Source organism: Cariama cristata, unplaced genomic scaffold (genome assembly GCF_000690535.1).
Source record: "Cariama cristata isolate BGI_N322 unplaced genomic scaffold, ASM69053v1 scaffold1376, whole genome shotgun sequence".
NCBI classification, from domain to species: domain Eukaryota; kingdom Metazoa; phylum Chordata; class Aves; order Cariamiformes; family Cariamidae; genus Cariama; species Cariama cristata.
The window spans coordinates 184-23,340 of NW_009620134.1; the positions used below are offsets into that span (position 1 = coordinate 184).

A 23,157-nucleotide genomic window follows, 5' to 3' on the forward strand; every position below is an offset into this window, starting at 1 on the left:
CCTGTTGTACAGCTCTAATTACACTACTTTGTTGAAAGAAGGATACAGAGGTACACATACCTCCCTGTGTGTGATTCACAGCTTCAGCGAGCCCTGGGTAACTTCCTTGTTTCAACAAACTCGTTATCTACTCCATGGCCATATATTACACTGGTGAAGACGACCCAAGTCTAGACAAGTCTGAAACTCCTCATCTTTCTTGACAGTGAAAGCCTGCCCTTCAGCATCACGGCAGCACGCACGTTACTGCTCGGTGTTCTCCCCCTCCCACCTTCCCTTACCTTTTCTTCATTGCTCAGAATCCCTTTGTACGTTCTCCATTTCGAGTTGCTGTTTTTGTAGTTCATTGTAAAGGTCTTTACGTAAAAGTTGAAATTCAGCGTTGTGGATCCAGAACCGGTGGTCTTAATTCCTTTTAACAAAATACAACGTACATTTTCATTTGTTAGGTGTCTGTTTTCAAGGAACATTTTCAAATGCAAACACAGCAGCCGAAACAGTTCGGAGAACTTTGCTTTCAAAGTCTTAATTTATTTTTCAAATTATGTTGGAATTGGCTTTAAAAGTTGGGTAAAGAACAGACATCGGTTTTAAATTGTGCATTTAGAGCAATGGAATTTTTAGCAGAGCCCAAATTAATGAATCCAAAAATAGTAATGGCTTTTTGATATTACAGTCCATATCAGCAGCAACTGTAATTTACATTCTTACAACTAAACTAGGAGTTGGAAACAGGAGTTTCTTCCCCCTGGGATGTTGTTTCAAAGGCTGTGACTTTAATGTTTCTTACTGATTCCAGAACTGCACCATTAACAGACCCTAAGCAATCATTTATCATCCATCCAGACTCCATTGGTCCCTGTGTAAGTATTTTGTTCGGAGCCCAACACCATGTTCCCAGATCAGGCATGCATGACAGTTGAGTTCAATCCTATATCCCTATAGGAAGACCGGTCTTGTAAATAGCCATGATCTTTTAAATAGGAAAATAATATTCCTCAACGCAGAACATTTCATTACATTTACTGAAAGAAACATTGCGTTAGTGCATTATTAGCTTTTCGGCTGCATGCAGTTTCTTCTCCAGCTGAAAGCCCAGCTTCTGGTCACCCGGCAGTGACATACCTGTTATTCTCTTCTTCTCTCCCAGGTCTATCTCCAGCCATTCCCGATTGCTGCTGTGGTTAGAGGCCCAAGCCAATCCTGGGACTTGAAGCCAAGCCTTGTCGGGAGACCACTGGAATAGTTGCCCAAATTCGTTGGTCTCCTCCCAGAAGGAAGATGCAGTAACCTGGCTCTTGGAGAGGAATCCCTCTTCCAGACTGAGCGATTTGTTGCAGCCTGGGAGTCCCCACACAGACAGGCAGAAGGAGTTATTTTGCGTTTTCACAGCATATTTTTATATTAGGCTAGCAACATATGAAGACCACCCACAACAGCAAAAAGTCAGATGTTGCTTAATCTAGTGCTAGCCTGATGCCATCCATGAGCTGTGGTGTTTGCCAGTCAATTCGTAGCGGATGATCCCGTACCGGAGGGCTGCGGGCCCTCTCCTTTACCAATTTAACTCCTACATACATGACACCTCCTGACTACATCTGCTATTTTTGCCATTTTGGTTTTTAATCTCCCCAGTTTTGCCTCGTTCCTGTGAAGACTTCTTACAGTTTTAAATTTTCCTTCTGAAACATAATATTTATGTTTTGAGATTGGCGTTAACTGATTTTGCTCTACAAAACGTTTCTTAGATGAAGGCACTGTACTGAAGGGAACGCCTTACTGTAAATATTTCATGATTCTCACCTGCAATTAAGGCTAGGAAAGTTACTCATTAGAGAAGCTCCTTGATACTGCTGCCAGGAGGTGATATCACGAAGATAATAGCTGCAGGTAAGGATTACAAACTCCACCAAAGAACCCGCAAAATTTTTGCACATCAAGTTTCTTCAGAGAAAACAGGCCAGTGGAATAAGGTTTCAATGAAGTTAAAAATAATTCTCTGGCAGTTTCAAAGGCCTATACGTGCTCTACAGTTTTCAGTGTAATAGTAAATGATTTTTATCTCAAACAACTGAAATATAGTTCAAATGAAGGAGCGCGAACTTTTCCCCCCTCTTTGCTGTTTTATGCAAATGAACAGCCTGACAGATTAAAGATGCTTTTGCATCTTGGAAAGTCGTAAACAAAAACTCGTTCCGTATCAGTGCAATGTAAATATATTTTCATTTCTCCTATGTTTTTGTTCTCTTCTTGTATAATGAGGATGGAATTTATAAATGTTCGACGAAAAAACTGCTTTCATTTTCTGCTGCCTAAAGTGCATAAAAATGGGATTACCTGATTGCCATTTTTCCTGTGTTGGCACCAGAAGTGTGACAGCAGAATACTAGTGCTGTTTCTCATCTATGTGCATATGACCTGTTCCTATTCTGTATTTTTTTTCTAGCTCACTTCACATCCCTTCCATTTTTTTTATTCACTTGCCAATTTTAAAAAATTGACCGTCCTAAAATATCCTTCCTAGACACGGCCTGACACTCTCCCGATTACTTTTCAAAACTTTTACAGGAAATACTTAAATAAAAAGGTAACATTTGAATAGCTAAAAATAAAACCATTATTCTTACCATTTGAAGTAAATATAAACCGCTTATCTGACAGCGAACCACTGTAAGAAAAGAGAAAGGTAATTGAGCCTTTCAGGAGGTGAGGTGCAGTTTCACAATCACTATTTATCCAGCAAAACGCCCCCGGCCAGACAGGCACTTACTGGGCCGGCCGGTTACCGACCCCCGGGAAAGCTCTCTTGTGCATCTTTCACCGCGACTGAATTCAGACCAGGTTTTTTTAATGGTTTTGAGCATTTTTTTATGCTTTAAAGCAACTCCCCGTCCCATCAGCCTGTTACTCTTGCTGCATCCCTCTGCTTGTCTCCTCTGCAGAGCCCGGTGCCCTGCGCGAGAGCTTCCCCGCCTGCCCCGCATCCCGGCCGCAGAGGAGCATCCCAAAGGGCCCGGAGCTACTGGCGGTACCCGGCCCTGACCCAGGTCCCTTCTCACCTACAGTAGCTTCAGTTAGAGCAACTTCACTGAAACCAACGACTGTCCATTAGTCTAAGTCCACACCCAGTTTGAAGAAAATCCAGCCTTAAGCACCGCGAAAGAGTTATGCTTGATGTGTACTAAACCACGCCGGCTCTGGCCGTTCCTGCGTGGGCTACGGGTGTATCACAGGCAGAATGAATGAAAACTACTCCTCGTTTTAATCTGGGTGGGAACCAGATTGTGGTGTAACCACAACCAACAGCTCCCATCAGGAATGGTTCTTTTTGCTCCATTAACAGGACCACATCTACGGCTCCCCTTTCCTTCCTCCTTCTGGCATGGTCTGCTTTGCTTCAGGAGAAAAGCCATTTCTTGGGCCACTCCGTACAACCCTGCACAGTGCAGGACAAGATAAGTTCACCACTGTAAGGGGAAAGCTGAGCTTTCCTTCGCCTCCCATGGAGCCACTTGCTGATTCCCAACAAGATCCCCCCGAGGTTTCATTCCAGAAGTGATGATTCTGACTGGCTGCCTAGTAAAAATAAAAGCCTCGGGTTTTAATGTGAAATTAGTTTGGATTCCTTGAAAAAAATCTGACCCCTTCAACGTCGTTTCGATTAGCTGCACGCATCACTTGCCCCTTTTGAACAGCCTTGGCCAACGTGACCGAGCAGCAAAACACCTCCTGCACGCAAGCATCAAGCCCGCTCCCTTTCAGGCTGCCCTTTGTTGTTGGCCAAGGAACATCTGCCCCGGGGTACGGTCCGTGGGCCGACAGCGGGGTGCACGGCTAGATATTTTCAGACCCCTGCAAACAGGGAATAGGAAAGTGGTCCCATGTCAAGGTCAATAAAAACACTGCCTCTTTCTGTCATTGAAGGAAAACTAATGACTGCAGGCAAACGAAGCCCTTCAGAGATGATGGAGAGCACTGGGAGGGAGCTGATTTATTTGGGCATGTAGGCGGTGGAGTAGCTCGAAGGAGAAACTCAAGCCCTCCCTCCCACATCTTCCCCCCCAGGCAATCCTCAGGGGCGATCAGACGTGCTCTGCTCGCTTCAAACCAGTTTGACATGACAGTCAAAACAATTTTGGCTTTCTTAGTGAATGCAAAGCAATCCATTTTGAGAGAAAATAAGAAAATAAACACCTATGGCGATCAGTAGAAACCTACTCAAACCAGAAATCGCAGCACTCCTTGAATACTTATTTATGAGATAAAGCTTTGTAATAAAAAAGTCACCCAGATCCCTTTCAAATAGAGGGCTGCAATTTCAGCGAAGAAAGGGAGGAGGTTAGCACTGCTGTCTGTAAAGCTAGGAAATCGAGCTGAAATATTTCTGCTGTAATTCTGCAAGTCACTGAAGAGGACAAACTAATTCAGTAAGTGGCGATTCATCAGTTTCCTAATGTGACAGGTGGCATTTGTCACACAAATTTCACTTTGTCCTTTAAGGGGTGGTATCACCCCATGCTCCTCATTTTCCTGCCAACCTTCAGGGTCCTGCCTCACCAGCACCACCGGTAGCTCTGCAAGAGAAGAAAAGGATGCCGCTTCCCATAATAAATTTCTGGTAGCCTCTCAAATACTTTTTTTTTTTTTTTTTCCCAGAGTCAGTCTCAAGCAAGCTTTTTATAAGCAGTGCTGGTTAACCCAAATCTCGTCTTTCACAATTCACGAGCACGCAGTCTCTTGCCTTTTCAAAGACAAATGATTTCACGCGCGCAGGCGTACAGTCACAGGCCAGGTCACGGTGCAAAGTTAAACCCCCATATATCAGAACTGCCCAATAAATCCAGCCACTAGATCTTCATTATAGCATTTGTGGGTGGAGGTCCACACATGGAGCATGAGAACTGGGAACCTCGCAGATGCTGGAGCATCACATGCACACGGGAAAACGGCATCAGGGATGCCAAGGTCAGCTCTTGCGGGCCATGACCCCCACCCTCACCTCACAACGCGGTTATTTAACAGCTCGGTGCACTCCAGCAGCAACTTTTGATGAGGTCCATTTCGGCTCAAGTCACTAAATAATTTAAATCTTTAATACTAAAATCCACTATAAATGAGATATTTTAAAAACTTGAATAAGGTTTTATTTAAGGGCATCTAAAAAGCTCTTGAAGCACTGCTGTCCAAGCAGCAATTTTTTCTTGCCGGCACTGGCTGCTCTGCAGGAATTTCTTGCAGCGTGTAGGTACCCCGAGGCCAGGGAAGCCATGCACTTTTGGAAATACCTCTTCTAGAAGTCTTTTTAAACCATGAAATGTATTGATTCACTTCCTTAGTAAATAGGGCCACTGTTTCTATTTTTCATGTTTCGAAATAAAAGGATTTCCCTGCATCCTCCAGTTGCCCTCTCCTGGGATAACGGGCTCACACCAGCCGTTCGTCTGCTCCCGGGGTTGTCCCAGCTGCCAGGAGCAGCAGGAGCATCCCAGGAAATGCCGTGCTCACGCTCCCATTTTTCTCAAAATCCGTGCCATCCACTTCGCAGGCATCTGACCCAGCCTGAGCCCATTTACCTACGGCTCGCTCTATACTCTGTAGAAAATGACGGTTGTCTCCGCGGGGCAATTCAGTCGCTTCGAGATGCGCACCATGCTCGAGGCGTGCCTTGGTCTGCCCCGGTACGCAGGAGAGCGAAGGGGGCTGTGCTCCTCCTTCGGGTGGGCTCTCGGGGCCCCCCACGGAGCGGGCTGACCCCGAGGGGCACCCTGGGAGCCCACGTTCACGTAAAGGGGGGTTCTCCCACTTGATGCAATAGAGACAAGTTTGCGTCTCTGGGGGTACTTCTCTTACTCACGTGAAACGTATAGGGTATTTTGTGAATAGCAACGTTGAAAGGACGCTTGGCAGTTAGGGCGATGGGTTAATTATGCAAACAGTGTTTTCCCCCCGCACGTGTACATTTGCTGTCTGACACGCTTCCCTCATAGCCCACTACCTCGTGTACTGTGAAAAAAAAGACAAACGGGAATCCCAGCTGCCTTTCATTATAACATTTTATGTGCTACCGCCTGAGTGACTCCTGCTGGGATTCCCAAGGATCACGAACATACGAATGTATGTAAATGGTGCTGTAACATCTTTAGATAAGGCACAAAACATTTAATTTAGGGTTTTACTAATCTGGCGTGTGTGATGGAAAGAATTTGTAGTATTTGTTTTATGGAGCAGCTTGGTGCCTGAGCTGAGCTCTCAGTCCTGCTTTGCTTGAGACAAGTTTATATTAATTTTCTTTGGCAATTAACTTTCAAGAAAAACAGAAAATAGTTAGGCTTTACAGGCCTTTGCTAATGGCCTACACGCTACCTGGCTTTGTATACCCCAGTGCCATTACACGTAAAGCATTTCAATCCATGCTGAAATGTAAGCACAGCAACAGAGCAAATGAAAGCTTTTTTTTTTTTTCCATTAATGAAGGAAACCATGACTGTAAAATTGGCAGGAGGGTGTTGAGAAATCATGAGGAAAAGAGGAAAAAAGTATAAAAAAGACATATTTCCTTAGCTCTTGTAAGCTATGGGACTGGGGAGATTTTCCTTTCTACAAAAAAAAAAGCCTCATGTAAAATCCAGATAACATTTGAAAATTAAAAAATACAAACCAATAGGAATGACAGAGGCAGTTGCTGGAAGGGCTTACTGTGCTGGATAGAGATTAGAGGATTTATTTCTACCTCAACAACAGTACAGCTAAAAGTCATAAGATAAGTGGTAAATATAACACCCTTGCTATAAATATTCTAAAAGAGAAAAACTCTGAACATGTCAAAAGCACAATGTTTAAGAAGTTGTTCATTAAATCCCCAACGGCTCAACGGCACTTTTTATTTATTCATTATGCCTAGCTTTTTTTAAACTTTAACATGAATTTAGCATGATTTATTAGCACATCGATTAAAGGTGTTTGTTGCAGAGCATCGTACTTTCATGTATCTGCTAACAAAGTAATTTGCAAATACATTTTGGAAGCAATAGAAGGAAAAAAAAAAGAAAATACCACTTACATGGCATAAAGCCACTGAAAACTTGGACCATTTTCCTATATCCAATGCCAACACCATTTTAATAAAGCGGTAGAAACAAAGCCCAAAAGCCCCTAAATCCACACCTAACATCTTTTCTTCCCCAAAAAAAGCATCCCCACCTGCTTCTGCTGAGCTGGGCATTGCGCTGTGCCCTGGGGGTTGCTCCTGGAGCCGGCCACGCTGGCAGTACTGGTACTTACCCCAGCAGTACCGGTACTCACCCCAGCAGTACCAGTACTCACCCCCGTGGTACTAGTACTCACGCCAGCAGTGCTGATACCCACCCCAGTGGTACCGGTACTCACACCCGCGGTACCAGTACTCACGTCGGCAGTACTGGTACTCACCCCTGTGGTATCAGTGCTCACCCCAGCAGTACCGGTACTCACGCCAGCAGTACTGGTACTCACTCTTGTGAGGGGATGCCGTTGGCGACACCGCCTTCGTATCGGCTGATGCCCTTCTGCTGGGTGACGCTGATCTGACCGCCCAGCTCGTCCGCGATGACTCCTGCGTGTATCGCCGACTTGCACAGCAGCGAGGACTGAAAGGCAGAAGCCGGCAGAAGGCAAAGCTCAGAGGATCAGTCTGACAAACTGCTAGCGCTTTCACTTCCAAGTCACCAGTATACAGGTGTTAGCGCTCATAAAATCCAGCAAAGGCTCAAGAGGAATAAGAGGCAGAAAGAACAGTAATCTCCGGAAAAAAAAGTATGTTTCCAAAAGTCACCTTTTTTTTTTTGCAAGTGAAAAATCAAATAATCTGCTGCTGAGAAGGTGCTGTAAGATTTTAACCGAATAAGTACTGTGTCACTCCTCTGGAAAACAAAGTCAAAGGCAAGGCAACTCTTCTTTGCACAGAGAAAATGATAATTACTTGACGGTCTTGCCTGAAGGCAGACCTACCTATTAGTGAGCCTTAGGATTTGAGTCACCGCATAGCTGGGTTTGAAGTACAGCCCGTTTGCCAGCATCTCAGGTGGGCTAAACAGCCCATTTGCCAGCATCTCAGGTGGGCTAACGCTGGGAAGTCCAGCAGGACAAGTGGTGTGCCAAGTAGGTGGCCATAAGGTACCGGTGGGCCAGGGCAGAGCAGAGAAGGGCCGGTGGAAAGGTGGAGGGGGGACATTCCGGGGGGCTGCTGGCCGAGATCGCTCTGGTTCCCAGGGCCCAGCTCGGGCTAGGCTCCTGGGCTAACTGGGCTAACTGGGGTGCCGGGCTGTCCCCATGGGAGGGCTGGCGGGGGACACAGAGCCCCGCACGTCCTTCCCATCAGAAAAGCTGAATCCCTCTTAACAGTGGAGAGAAAAATTTCTTTCAAAAATTCCCCAGCACAGATAAGATCTGCATGAGGTCATGCCATGTGCTGCTTTTCTTTCCTAATCACCCAAAGGAAAGTCAGGAATAACTCCGGCTAATGAGAATGTAACGTGACATTGCTTTGTTTCTGCAGCTCTGCCGCTTTCCAGGCTCAAGCGGCGTGCTCGAGTAACTGGATGAACAGGTTAAACGTGAACGCTGACTTTTTGCAAACTCAGCAACTGCTATATTTGCGGTAGGGTGGGATTTTACTTCATCGGTATGATTGAACTTACTCCACCATGAGAGACGTCGCGGTCTCAGAGGCACGGCCGGAGGAGAGCCCGGGGTGAGGGGCACAGGAGGGCAGAGCGCTGCGATGGGAACTGCCGATGAACGCAACCGCTCAGGCAACTTCTGTGCTTTAAAGAACGAGCGGTTAAAACAACCCAAGAGGTTGGTAGTTACTGGGTTGTGATTAGGCAGTGTATAATATTTATTTCATCTCGGAGCAGATTGCTGGGATGCTGCAGGCATAATCTTAAAGAAAACCCGCATGTTACTGAAATGTATTTTTTTTGTACAAGAAATGACTAGAAAAGAAACGCACGTGGACTCCAAACAAGTAAAAGCTTAAGTCGTAGGAACATTTAGGACATCGATGAGCACTGCCTCAAGAGGGACAAACCCTACACAGGGCTTTTCCAGAAAGCCAGAAACCACAAGTCCGTAGGTGTATTTGACAACCAGCGGACTTTGTTCTCGCACAATTGATTGGTCTGTTTGAAAAGTGTCTCCGTGTGCTTAAGTACTGATAACATACTCATAGACTGATAATCAAAGGTATATCCAACACAGCTGGGAAGAATTACTGACAAAAGTCAAGCAGCAAAAGGTGAAACCAAGTTACGCTACGCTTCTCTCTCCTGTCTTTATAAATTTCCCCTCATTATCCTGTGTACTTACATCCCTGTATCCTTCTCCGATATCCCCAGAAATGTCACCTGCTATGTCTCTGCAGCCGGCAGGACAGTACCTGCTGTAGTGAGAGAAGAGAGGCTTGTTTAAAGTACGAACGGTAGTGACCATACACAGAAACAAACTCGTCCAAAAGAAAGGCTCTCAAACCAATAACTATTTTAGCAGTGAGCTCTGGCCGCGGCCCTGTCGGTGGCTCTGGGAGGTAAAGGAGTGGGTCCTCGGGCTCCTGAGCGCACCGCACACAGCAGCACACAAAGAACCAGAAAAGCAGTTTTGCAAGGGCATTTCTGTTCAATTCTCTTGTTCTAGAAATGCTACCACATGGGTTTTCAGCACAGCGCAGATAAGAAGCCTGCGCGCACACCCAGACAGCCGCGAGAAGAGCACGATTTATTACCATTTCAAATCTTATCACAAAGTTCAAGGAACCAAGAAATTATAGCTTGTCCTCAGATAATCTGGTATCAGCTAGGATATGATCTGCTCTCAGGAGAAGCACGGGAATCGGAGGCTACTTTGAATTTCAAAGTGGAAACCCTTTGTACATACACCATGTATATGTATGCCCTAATGAGAATTGCTGGGAGCTCTCTAACTCCATTCCCTCATTTTTCTGGGCTGCAGACTTCCATTCTCCACTACTGCCTCTCACAACCAGACCTTGGACTATTACAGCATCAGAGCTCAAAAAAATTCACTTCTCCAGAAAGCCAAGCCTGTACCTGCCTTATATGACATTTTCTGACAGTTGGACCAGATGGCAGATACAGCAAAGCAAGGCAGAGCGCGGAGAGCTGCAAGCCCTCCTTACCTGTATTCCGCCTTGGTGTAGTGGTTTGCTCGTTCCAAACATGTGATGAGATCTGTGAAAAGTTTACAAACGTCAATCTCCGTGCAGGATGTAGAAATACAGGCAAATATTTGGCTAAACGTGAAAATACATTTAAAGACATCTTTGTATAATACGTGAACAATTTTATTAGATAGAAGTAACAGCTATGGTTGTCCCTCATTCTTTTCATCTCCCTTTTCTACTCTTCCTATGTTTTACACCTTCAACAAAGTTGCACAGACGCCCAGAATATTAAATGTAGGAATCAAATCTTAATCTCTCCTATCCCTTCATCCTCTCACTGTGTGGTAGATGCTGAATACAGCGGAGCCTTCAAGGGCAAGGTACTGATTTTCTCTTTCACTGGGCCCATATTGCAAATGGTCTACGTAAGATTTCAGCAGCTATTATATCTGGTTAATGTTACAACTGCTTCTTGCACGCATGCTATTAAAAATGTCACGGTTCATGCTAATCTGTAAATATTTAAGACCAAACATTTGGGCTAAAGTCTATGTGTATAGAGAAGATAATTAAATATGGGGGACTATGCCCGCGATCCCTTACCACTTTTGTATTTCACTTTACCTGGGTGATCACTGCTGGCATAGGACAACAGAAAGCCTCGGCCTGACACGTGGGATCCACTCTCAAAGTGAATAGTCGCTTCATTGCTATCCAGAATGATTTCTTTGGGGACGGGCATCACGTTACCGCAGTACGGCCCTACAGCCAGAACAGAGAAGATTTCAAAAGCTTAGATGACATAATCAGCCTGGAATATTCTCATGATTAGCAAAGAGTTTTGTAACACGCTCATTCTCCTTCAGTACCAATCCAAATGTTGACGAAAGGGCTTTGGCTTCAGTCCTTTATGGGTAAGAGCTCCAAAGTTACCCTGACAAGGAGTGGCCAGGATCCAATTGTCTCTCCGTGGTAGCAATCCCAACCTCCACATCTCTCATCACATAAGCCTTAAGAGAATGATTAATGCCCTTCGGCCTTTGAAGTACAGCATGCTTACAACCAGCAGTAACTCATTAGAGAAAAGAACAGAACATTCAAAGGCAATCCAAGGGATCGACCCAGGGTCCCCTGGATAAACTCTCCAGACACGTTCGGCTCCCGCTGCTGTAGCACAGCAGCCATTCGGGAAAGATGAAGAGCACAAACAGGGTACCAGGTTTTCAAGGACTTGTGTGCCACAAGCCAAATTGTACTACACGGCAGTACCGCTTTACTTGGAAAAATTATTTGCTTATTTTCCTGTTAAAAACATCATCAGACCACTGAAGTATACAGTTCAAGCCTCTCTGAGTTTTAAACGAAGAAGAGAGGGAGAGAAAGGGGAAGATGAAGGGAGTGGGACAGGGAGACAAGAGCCTTGCACTTACATTGAATTAGATAAGGGTTTATAGCTACCAACTGCAGTATACGGGAACAGTCTTTGGGACACTCCTCTCTTGGGACAGCCGGCATGTCCGGGACTCTTAATAATTACATTTGCTTCTTCAGCAGTTGGGTCCCGAGGGGAGCTTTCTTTAGAGATGATTGCCACCGTCTTTGCTCTTGCCTTGTGCCACCACACCTGGGTGCAAACGCTTGTCCCTGGCTGCCCTCAGGCACAGATGACACAGAAAATCCAAAGCAGTTTGGGTACGCTTTTTTGAATCTGTGAGGATGCTTACAATATAAACTGCTAAGAAGAGATTTTTGTAAAGTGGCAGGTTTTTTTTCCCCGAGAGAAAAACCAAACAAGACCCTTTACGAGCCCTCAGCCCATCTGTTCTGTTGAGATGTAGGACAGTTTTTGTGTCCCAAATCAAGGCCTTGGGTTGAAAAATGATCACTTTTTGATTTTTCGGAGACAACCTCATTTTATTGGTGGTGACTACTTTAGGGCAACTCGGAACTGACTTCTGAGATAGAAGAAATTACAGTCACAGCATGACACAAATTTGATGAGCGTTACTCTTCCTAATGGGCTCCTAAGAGCTTCTTCATTTTGCTTGATACTTTTGGAGGGTCTTTCCCAAATACTTCTTTGGCCTTATAACAACTATAAGATCAGCCTACAGAATAGCCCAGTCGGAGCCGCCGACAACCATTCATCAGCAGAACGGGACAAACCAAAGGAGGAACTCTGTCTTTTGGCTTATAAAAATTGTACGGCAAAGCCAGGTAAGCAGAGCAAGAAGCGGCGAGTGTGACATTTCCCTGGAGTACTCATGTGTTGAAAATGACTCACGGCTTAGTCAGAGAAAACAATGTCTATAAAAAGGGTTAAACAAATTGCTTCAGAAAGGAACTTATCAAAAAGACAGCATCTGACACTGTGTCATACCAGACAACTGCACGAGTGATTTATTTGAGAAGGTCTTTTGTGTCAGATTGCAGTGGGAGAGGTAAAGTGCTAACTGAGATTTTTTTTTTTTTGAGAGAGAGAGAATGGGGAAGAAGACAGGGAGGCATTGCATTTCTTCCAAATAAAACACCTGAGAAAGCTTTAGTCCTTCTCTTCTCTCAAGGACTGTCTCTACATATTTTCTCACGAGCGCTCTTTGCCTTTCTCCCTCGCAGCGCTTGGCAGTGACCTACCGTCTCCTCCGTAGGTGTAATTTAGACGCCTGATTCACTCAACCGCACACCGGCTGGATCAGGGCTACCTGTCTCCTCCAGCAGCAAGTCTACATACGTTCCGGATAATTATACAAACAAATCGCACATGTCATCAGCAAAAACAATAAAATAAAATAAAATAAAACAGAATAAAATAGTCTAGACTCATGGAGTTGTATAATCCAAACGAAAGCCAAAAATTCAGAAATAATCAGTTTAAGAAATCAGCATGCAATGCCTAAAGACAAGTTTCTGCTGTTAAGTAATAAATCCAAGAAGGGTTATCAGGCTATGGTTATCTTCTGCCAAGAGCAGTCCTGGTGTACCGAGAGACCCCCATGGGTAGCTCAAAACTAAGGGGGCCTGGGATTAATATCTTAAAGGATATAGAACCAAGAAAGAGTACACACGGAAGGAAGGAATATTTTCCGGAAGTTTATCAGTTTTCTGCATAATTTGGAAGGAGACACTTATTAATATCACAACCCAGTCACTTGTTCTTTTGTTGCAAGCTGAGGAAGCCTTGCAAAATATTTCAGCACATTTCTTCTCAATAATTCAGGTAATACCATATCAGCACTACACTGCCAGGTCTTCAGACTTGCCTGAGATCTAGCAGAATTTATTTCCATGCTATCAAATACAGAAATGAGCACCGAGAGGTAGGGTTTAGAAAAAGGTATAGGCATTATCTCACCCCTCTATTGCTGTTCTTAGAGAAACGGATCAGATACCGAATTGGTTTAGAGGTTCTTTACTCCCTGAACTAGAGGGATGTGCAGTCTGTTTTTAGGAAAAGATGTTATTCCACTCTTTTCAGCACTTATTGTGTTTAAAATGACCAGTGTAAGCACCTTCCTGATTTGATTTACCCGATAATATTGTTTTAGGTTTAGCAGCACCTCTCTCCATTTTGCCAAGTTTTTGCAGAGTGGCCTTTTTAACCTCAAATTCTCATTTTCCCCCTAATCAATTTATTTTACATTGATGGTCTTCCAAGAAATTCTCCAGGGGAACAGCTAGTAATGCTTAGAAAATATAACTGATTCAGGGTCAAGTAAATTCTTTGGGTTCTGCTTTGACCGATGAGAGAACTTTATGCTTTCATCTGTTTTCTAATTTTCTTTAGAACAATAACGTCTTTGTTTTTAACCGCGTGTACTCTTCCCTACGCACTTCCATACAGCCATCCTCCATGGCCGTGCACGCCGTAAGGCGGAGAAAGGACAGGCCTCCGCGCTCCCTGCGTGGCCGCTCCTCCTGTGCCTGGACGAGATGCACTTTCTGCGCACACAGTAACGCCCGGTAGATCTGCTCTCCGTTGACTTACCTTGAATACATATATCGTGAGATTTTATAGACATTGGAAGATTAAAACCAATCAGCATCTGTAGCCATTAGACTTCATCTGAAAACTATATTTACTAGTCAGCATTTTCCACTTGCAATTGAAGTGACAAAAATACAACTTTATCGTCTACTTTTAAAACTCATACCTGCTCCCCATCTTCTCTGTCCATTCCGCCTAGGATTTATTGATTTCTCTAGGCTGTCAATATGAATACTCTACAACCATAGTGGAGAGGAGGGATGATGGAGAAAGCCTTGGTTTGTGTCTAGTATGAAAATGAGAAACTTTTTTATAGGGTCCTGTTAACTTTTACGGCAGCATTTGGACTTGACTCTGGATAAACATTTAATTCCTAAACCTGGGACTAAGCCAAAAGTTTTTTAAGATCTCTTTTGAGAACTGCCAGATCACGTTATCAGTTTTTCATCTTCTAAAGTTAGTTGGGAGGTGGGTTGTTTGGCATGTTCAGCTTGAAAAACGAGTCATGAATGCTGATCTCCCTCCCTGTTTGCTGTTAAAGTGCCTCAGCTGGAGCTCTGCTGGGGTAAGTAGGCAAGATTATTTGGTTTGTTTACTAAGAACAAAGAAAAGAGTTTGATTTAATAAACAGATGCGTTACTGAGTAGGTGTTCTCCATATTTCAGTATTACTACATCTAGATGCCAGGGCCTTTTCTTCTTTCCATGTCTCATTAACGAGTTGACCCAACTGTGGTTCCGTCTGTTCGCTCCAGATTCTTTAATTTTTTTATTTTTTTTTAAGTTCTGCAGGAGAGCTATTAGGAGCCTAGCGATTTCAAATGTACCTAATTTAATATCCTCTATAATTAAAATAACATTTAATGCCTTTCGTCCAGAACTTCTGATCTGTTGGTATGGTTTAGGTGGCTTAAAAGCAATACTTTTATTTTGGAATCACTGCCTCCAAGCGGTGTTAACATCCTGCAAGATCCACAGTAAATTGTCTCGTGAATATCCTTTGGCTGGCTCCTGTGGAGACTGAGGAGACGATTTTACGCGTTGTTTATTTTTTAAATGTTAGCAATAGTCTACTGCTTTTGTCTTTTTCATAACAGTGTTGTTTTGCAAATCTGATGATCTTTACAGCATTGTCTGGTTTTATGAGGTCTAGTTTACTTCTACTGTCAACCAGGCTCTGGCGTATTTCCCGAGATTGCTTTGTTGAATTAATGTTCCTTTATTTTTTCTACTTCCCCTAAGAAGCGCCGTGCCTAGAGGACTCTTCTCTCACACCAGCTGGCAATGCCTACATGCTTGTTTCTGCAGTTCTTAATACTTTCTGCCTCTTCTGAAATGCTTTTGCTTCCTTTTAAAAGCAATTATTTCCCTCTTTAGCTATTGCATGTCTGGTTCACTATGCTCGTTCTGCTTTCAAATTTCTCGACTTCATTTGAAATCTGCACTTCGGCATTAGCAGAGGTCTTACAGAAACTCGGTTCAGATATCAACCCATGACATCCTCTGTTCACCAGGGAATCTTTGCCCTTTTCTCTGTCTTTACTTGCAGACTAAGCCATGGCTGGTGAGCAATGTGTAGCAACTATCCCATGGATCTGCCTCACCAGGATTATTATTTCCTAACTCACTCATTTGTTTGAGGAAAACAATGTTGTAAATCGTGATCCTTATGTTCAGCAGCCTTTCCTCAAATAAAGCAATTCCGAAGTATCTCAGTAGCTGGGGAAGGACGGGAGATGTGATGAACATGGATTATACTTGCTCCACTTCAGAGCTAAAAACTCAGCCAGAGTGCAAGCCTTTCACAAACAGCTCACGAAAACAGAACGGATTTGTACAAAAACATCTGCATTCTTGAAATTCATCTCCATCCCACATTCACACAAACGCTTCACTTTCATAAGCAGTAACTCTTCCTCTCTGGAGAGGAGAGATGACCAGGGTCACCCTGCAAGGACATGCCAGGACACCAGACGTGCTGCTCTATGTCCTCCTTTGCAGGACGTGGGGAAGGTGGTGGTTAGTACTCAGCAGATACGAGTTGACAGAGTAGTCAGGACGAGACAGCCCGGTTATTCAATATTTAACTCTGTGCAACACAGTCTGACCTTGGGCTGCGCGGTAAGCGTTTCTCATTTTAGGAAAAACAAATATAACGTTCAGTTAGCATTTTCAAAGGGTTGCCAAAGACTGTGATAAAGGAAAGAAAAAGGCGTCCGAGTAGAGTCAGGCTGGAGAGGTAATTGCAATTTAAAAAGGGAGGGTCTGGGCCACCTGCGCAGGTGTAGGTCTGCCCACTTGACCTCAGGTGAGATCCCCCACTGCTGACACGGCTGTGGCTTTAGCCAACCCCAAAGACAGGAGCACAGCAATGGTTAGGGACTGTTAGTCAAGAACCGCAGCTGCTTAACGAAAACCACAGAAAAATACACCATACACTTTATGCAGTTAAGGGGAAAAAAGAGTTCATTTGAGAAAACAAACGCAGACATTCTTTGTTGCATAAATCTTTCCAAAGCTGAAACCTCGGGATACTGCAACCACCCAGGCGAAACCCAACTGTTAGAAGAGTTTTGACTGCTAAGAAAGTGCTCAACTTGATCTTCTGCAAGAACTTGTCTGGGCATTTCCCTGGATTTCCTGAAATACCAGAAACAATACTGTAATAACAAGTTTCCTTTGAAGGGCAAAAAAGAAAGCTGGACGCACCCTTTCAAGCAAGACGTTTATCACAATACATAATAAGGAAAGACTGGTTCGATGAATCCCCTCAGGTCATAATGACAGGTAGGAGACATCCGAAGGCACTCAGTTCTCCGGCACACCCGCGCACACACATGTGCACACACACACGTGTGTGCACACACACATGTACACACTCTCTCAGCAGCTGTCAGACACATGAGTAAATGCACAATTTCTCTAACAACCCTTAGTGACTGGGTGTGGGGAGGAGAAAGCATTTTCAGTAATTTCTCTCTCTATTTCATGCTAGTTACCGGCTGTAAATTATGCAAGAAGTTAACTGCAGTACCTCTCCAAATTATTACTAGTCACTCAGCAGATCTGACATCCACCCCAGAGGAACACATCAACCTCCTACTGACTGCAAGGGAACGGAGAGGTAAGCAGGCACTTATCTCTTCTTTAATCTCTCTCTCCAGTCAAGGCTGATGATCATCTCACAAAATTAAGGGAAAAAATACTAAGCCACTAGTTGGGGAAAGAGAGGGAAAAAAGCAAGAAAAAAGGGTCAAAAGAGGTACAGAAATCTGATGAAGACATGAAAAGAAGCTGACTAGAAGTGGTTCCTGTTGAACTTTTCAAACATTTATGTTGCACCTTCATAAGTAGTACAAATTTTGTTCTTGAGAACGACACACCGCACATGGTTAATCTTATTTTCACATATCCCTTTAACTAATTAAAAAATCAGAAGCGCTTATTCAGAGCTTAGTATTTTTAAAATGCTCAGATAATGCAATTAACTGGAGAAGAAAAGCACTGCAGTAGAGGTTGCACCTTGTCTACACTGTGAAATCACCCTTCATATTAATTTTTATTCTAGATTCGTTTTTTGAGACAAAAAGACCCCATATTTTCATCCAGTGCAAAGCTATGCCTTTGAAAGAGAACATAACCATCTATTTATTTCTCCTAGAGACAACACGTGCGAATCTGTGCTAATATTTAAAAGTTTGTCAGACAAAGGTGACTCAGTTTCACCAAACCTGGTGTGAGACTACCTTTCCCGACTGGTGATTAATATTTTCACATCTAAGTCTGGATCCAAAGCTAACAGTTTGAAAGAAAAGGCTTGCTACAGGTTCTTTCCTCCAGTGAACACTGAAGAAAATAGCCTGCAAAGTAATGACCCAGAGATAGTGTTCAGCCACTTTCTCTCTCCAGTTCTAGAGCTTCGTTAAGATTATTTAATGACCATCTTTTGATTGCAATATTGGAGAAACCTAAATGCAATGGCTGCCTTCACAGGTCCATCAAAGCTGAGCAGTATCAAGAGCGAGAAGAACTGTGGTGTCACGTTTGTGTCCCAGTTGAGCAGGGAGGCTCCAGGAGATCGGCATACGCAACAACGCTACGGGCTCTTCTAGGAATTAGATTCGTAGTACTCCTCTATCAGTCTACAGAATTTGAGGAATGCCCTGAACTTAAAGAAAACTTGCATGTAAGTGGTTTTATCTGTAGTCACTGACTTAGAAAAGTGAAGAAATCAATACTATGGCTAACATGAATCAATTAATCCATTCACTTGCATATTACATCTTCCTCTTACTGCGTGGAACATAAATACCCCAAACATGAATTGAATTACTCCTTGCTCTCTTGCATGAAACCCAGCAGAAGGTTATAATGATGAATGAATCACAGTTAAATGTAAGGACAATGTGTGGGAGAAATCTGAAAGGGAAACAATTCTTTGTCACCTGAAGACTTGTTTACACTACTTTTATATTTACGCGCATAATCTGGTGTTTTGCCTCTGACCAGTTTTCCAAGCTTCAGATGATACACTCCTCAAGAGACGTTTGTACGCATACTGACAGTCACTCTGTTGACTTCTGCAGAGTTGAAGAGACCAGCATGGTATTTAAAACATACTTCCCTTTGGACCTCATTGTCTTATAATTGCCAACCTCTTCAATAAAGACCGAAGGCTGCTCGGCTAATTTGAAACATGAGTAATATTCACACTGCCAGCCTTCATACTTAGCTTTTTAGGTTTTCCTTTTTAAACTCAGGTCAAATACAGAAAACATGCAAAGATCAGTTTTTAATTGCCCAGATGTTTTCAGTGGCTGCGAAATCTTTTCAACTCTGTGTCATCCTCTGAAAGAATTTCGGTGGCCAAGGTCAGTATCTTCTTGGCCAAAGGGAAGATGTCAACCTGCCTGTAGATGTTCGTGGAGAGGGGAGGGTTGCGAAGAGGAGATCTGGGCTCAGAAACGACTTCCTAAAAGGAGACTTCACAGACCGAATGGACTTAGCAGGGCTTACTCACAGAGCTTCTTTTGCTTACGTAAATGCATTTTAAAACGCAGAGCTACGGCAAAACTATTGAAACAATGGACTTAGAGAAGCTCTATTCTCGTCTGTGAATTCTTTTGTCTTTTAAAACACAAGCGATAGAATGCATTTATGCATGTAGCACTATTTCCAGGCTGTTGTTCTGCCCAGATTTACCTGAGTGTAGAGCAGAGCTTCTGTAGGTATGCTGGTGGGGAAGTCTACAGCGAGCTACAAAACCCATTACAGATGGTATGGCTGCCTAAGCCATAAAACCTGGTTAATCAGGTATGAGCAAAATCTGCTAACTGTGCAATTCGTTACTGAGAATGCAAATTATAGTCCATATGCGTCAGGCGTTACCAATCAGGTCTGAAAATGGGCGTGGGAATACTTTAAAGAAATTCATTGTATGGATTTGATTGCATAACACGCAGGAATTCCGTGTTTGCAGGTGGAGTAACTGCAGGACTGAACTACGGGAAGATGTCTTCAGGCTGATGTGTAAGGAGCCAGAATTTCAAACAACATCCAAGCTTCATTTGTCACTTCAGAAAACAACATATCTATTTATCCTTGTTTCCTAGAAAAGCTTTTGATTAGAAATGTCAAGATAGCATCAATAAAAATTATTCAAAGATAGGATAGTGCAATACTAAACACCTCTCTCTTACTGCCAAGTACAGACAGACTGCTTCAGGTGATTGCAACTCATTACTTACAGTTCTGAAATGAAGTAACCAACAGAAAAAAAACCCAGCACACACGAACAGAGATGTTCCTTATGCCTCAAATCAAGCTGTATGCCAGGCTTAGATACCAACATGCCACTGCCCACTCTTAGCGAAGGCTGTTTCAAAACGCAATACCTCCCTCACGAGAACAATAATTACCTTTACCTCCGTTTGCAAGCAAGGCTTGAATACCTCACTTGATCTTATCTTACCAGATGAGCGATAGGCCTATCCTGCTCATGAATGAAAGGCAATCATCCCTCCTTACTACTAAGATATCTTATGAGTCCTCATCTTAGGAGGACCACACACTTTACTGAGCCCAGCGATGAGCTGGGTGAGCTGGAAACCCTGCGGAGGCTCTGCGCAGCTCATCTCTTCGTCGTCCTTTCCCATTGAATCCATTCTGCTCGTTAAGTCCCGTACAGCACATTCAGCCTCAGCTGACGGAAGGGCAGCAGGCAAAATTTTATGAAGTGTCAATTCATGAGCTTGTTCCTGCATTGTGGAACTCCTTGCAGCCCTGGATTTAAACTGGCCTTCTGAAAAAGGGCACACTGACTTGAAAACCAGTTTGGTTCTTCTAGAAAGAGCAGATCAAAAATTTCAGCAACAACTGGTTGGGAAAACTGATTTCAGGAAAGCCTCGGGTTCTCCCTGGGGAGGATCCTGTTGTCGTTACGATTGTTTTAAGCGCACGGCTATAGCAGATTACTCATTTACCTTCCTGTGCAAGTCTCCTACAGGAGTGCAGGCTGGCTGCACGTGTTTAATATCTGCGAGTATTAAAGCCTGTACATTAGCAAAGGTTATCAGTGACTAACAGCTAGCAATAGTAAAGGTTATCTCCTCTCTGAGCCCTGAACCGCCTAGGCAGGAGAGACAGGCAGGATCGTTGGCTCCAGTTTCTCACCTTGTCTCTGTCTAGTTTGTGAGCTAACTCTTCCCCTACCCAAGAAGGGTACAGGGCTGATGTAGTTCAGGTACTTGCTGTAGCAAAGCCATAGTAGTACATCTCCGCGGGTCTGAGGGCAGAGCCCTCAGGGTGGACGGGCCAGAGCCGGGCACAAGCCCCCGAGGCCCCGGCAACCCCTCCGCCCCCCAGCGTGGCAGCACCCCCAGCCTTGGCAGAGCACCCACGGGGTGCGGGGCAACGGGCTCCAATGCCAAGAACAACACACTTGAGTATGGAAAGGAGGAGGAAAGGACAAAGGCTGACATTTCTTGCATTTTGCTGAACTGGCTTTTACTCGTATTTTTACCGGTTCATGCACCGCCCACTGCCTTATCTTTTACATACCATGCAATGTTGAAGAGCTCTGGATGGTAAGGTAGCTGGATTCGCATTTCTGTGATTCAATATCCAGGTCTCCAATTTTTAAGATCAGGCGTTTTCCCGGAGGCACTTGGATTTTCTTTTCACAAAGAGTGTAGTTTGGGTATGTCCCAGGATAGTTCTTGGATGCCAGGGTCCCGCTGTCTTGGTACATCACTGTGTGCCCACATCCATCCCCTGCAGTAGGAGAAGAAACAAGGAAGAGAAACAAAAGCTATTCCTCAATAAAAAATGTGTAAGAAAACATTGGCCGCATAATCATCTCACGTGTGCTTCCACCTTTTTTAAAAGTGTTTTGTTATACTCCACCTCAGTTACGCTGTTCTAAGAGCACAGGTAACAAAAATACAGTCACATTTCTCTTGCAAAGCAGTAGAAAGGAGGGTTGGAAACACTCATGAACTAAGATGTATTTGGCAGTCCTGAGTACAAACAGTCTCTCTGGCTTTCTGTTTTACAGCCAAACCCTACTGAAACCCTGAAGATGCAATTCCACGTGTAATAGGTAGGATTCTTCCTTACATAGTTTTCTCCCAATTGTCGCTCCGCATTTTATTTCCATAGGAAGAGCCGTCAGAGAGAGGGTAACTGAGTCGTACATGAAAGCACAGACAGGATTTCACTACGTACTATCATGGACCTGACTCGTTTTACTTTCCCGTTGGTTTTCTTGTGCCACTCGCACAACACAAAGAGCACAGGGGACAAGGCAAAGACACAAGAGGGCTTCAAAAGTGGGATGTGCATCGTCAACGCTACGTTGGCTACTTCACAGTCGCACGCCCGGAGATGTGAGTGCCGCCGCTGCCTCCTTGCTCACGGGGTGAGGGTAGGTGCCCTCCAAGTGTGGCTTTGTGGCACTTGGCTTTGGAGCCTTCCCTTGGTGGAGAGGCATCGGAGGAGCAGCGGCGGCAGAACGTCTGACAACAGGAAAAGGCGGATGGAGATACCTGGGGGTGTGGGGACTGACATGGAAAATAGAAGCCCCCATGGAGGGGAAGGAAGCAGGGATCAGATGAGAGACCTTGGCCGCTGAAGGAGGCAATTTTTACTGAATTATTTGAAAGTGTGCTCATAAGGTAAAATGTATGTATTACGGCTTAAGCCATTTCATTCTGCTGAATCTTCCAAATAACGGAAAGTATTGCGACAGTGGAACTAGTGCCATAGGTATGGGCATGCAACGGGCAGTCCGCAGATTCAGGTCAGCTGGGGCATAGGCACTCTTTGCATAGGAGTCTTGTGGACTCTTGCCCTTTATCGCTGCAAAACCGAAGCCAGTCCTAGAAGTGTTCATAAAATAAAGAATCCTGCAGAGCTGGGAATTCACAACGTTCATTTTAACTACCCAAAATTTTACTTTTGGGGATATTTTGGTTAAATTGTTTTGGTCTGTGCATTCGAATTACTATCTGAACTTCCTTCCACAACCACTAGGAGAAACAAACTTAAGGTTTGGTAAGATTATTTAAAAATGAACAACTAGAAATGAAGTGTTGATAAAGAAACGTGCCATACCGGGGGCTGGGGGGAAAGCAGCAGGTGGTGCAAAGATAAGCTCCAAGTTATCAAATTTTGACACTGCCATTTCATCCAACTTACTCAACCACTTTTTCACAAGCCAACAGCATTTATTTTGAAGCTTTATCATTATTACTAGCTTTGCTGCCTGCTATTACATTTTTTCACAGGTTCATGCTTGGAATAGAGGTGAATGGGAGACATAGATCCAAAATCATATCACCATAAAACATATTAAATATGTTTTTTTCGGATCTCCTTGTTCACGTGCTTTAAAAAGCATCCGTTGTTCAAGTTTTTCATCTAAGCACTAAGGATTTAAGAATGCACAGGAAAATACTCAAGATGAAAGGCAAACTGGCCTCTTGAGCAAATCATCTTTTAATGGAAACTTTCCACAG

At 44.0% G+C, this 23,157-nt stretch overlaps 1 protein-coding gene across 1 annotated transcript in view; it reads right to left on the reverse strand.

Moving 5' to 3' along the window:
• Window positions 1-271: 271 nt before the first annotated feature.
• The window catches only part of LOC104162688 (discoidin, CUB and LCCL domain-containing protein 1-like), a gene marked incomplete at both ends in the record, with an annotated part of 35,016 nt that continues 12,130 nt past the window's right edge, over window positions 272-23,157 (reverse strand). Inside the window, 8 exons of the mRNA XM_009701484.1 lie at window positions 272-412; window positions 1,126-1,341; window positions 2,628-2,668; window positions 7,492-7,625; window positions 9,346-9,418; window positions 10,172-10,223; window positions 10,781-10,918; window positions 21,200-21,412. Of these exons, the coding sequence (XP_009699786.1) occupies window positions 272-412; window positions 1,126-1,341; window positions 2,628-2,668; window positions 7,492-7,625; window positions 9,346-9,418; window positions 10,172-10,223; window positions 10,781-10,918; window positions 21,200-21,412 (1,008 nt within the window). The remainder of the gene's footprint in view (window positions 413-1,125; window positions 1,342-2,627; window positions 2,669-7,491; window positions 7,626-9,345; window positions 9,419-10,171; window positions 10,224-10,780; window positions 10,919-21,199; window positions 21,413-23,157) is intronic.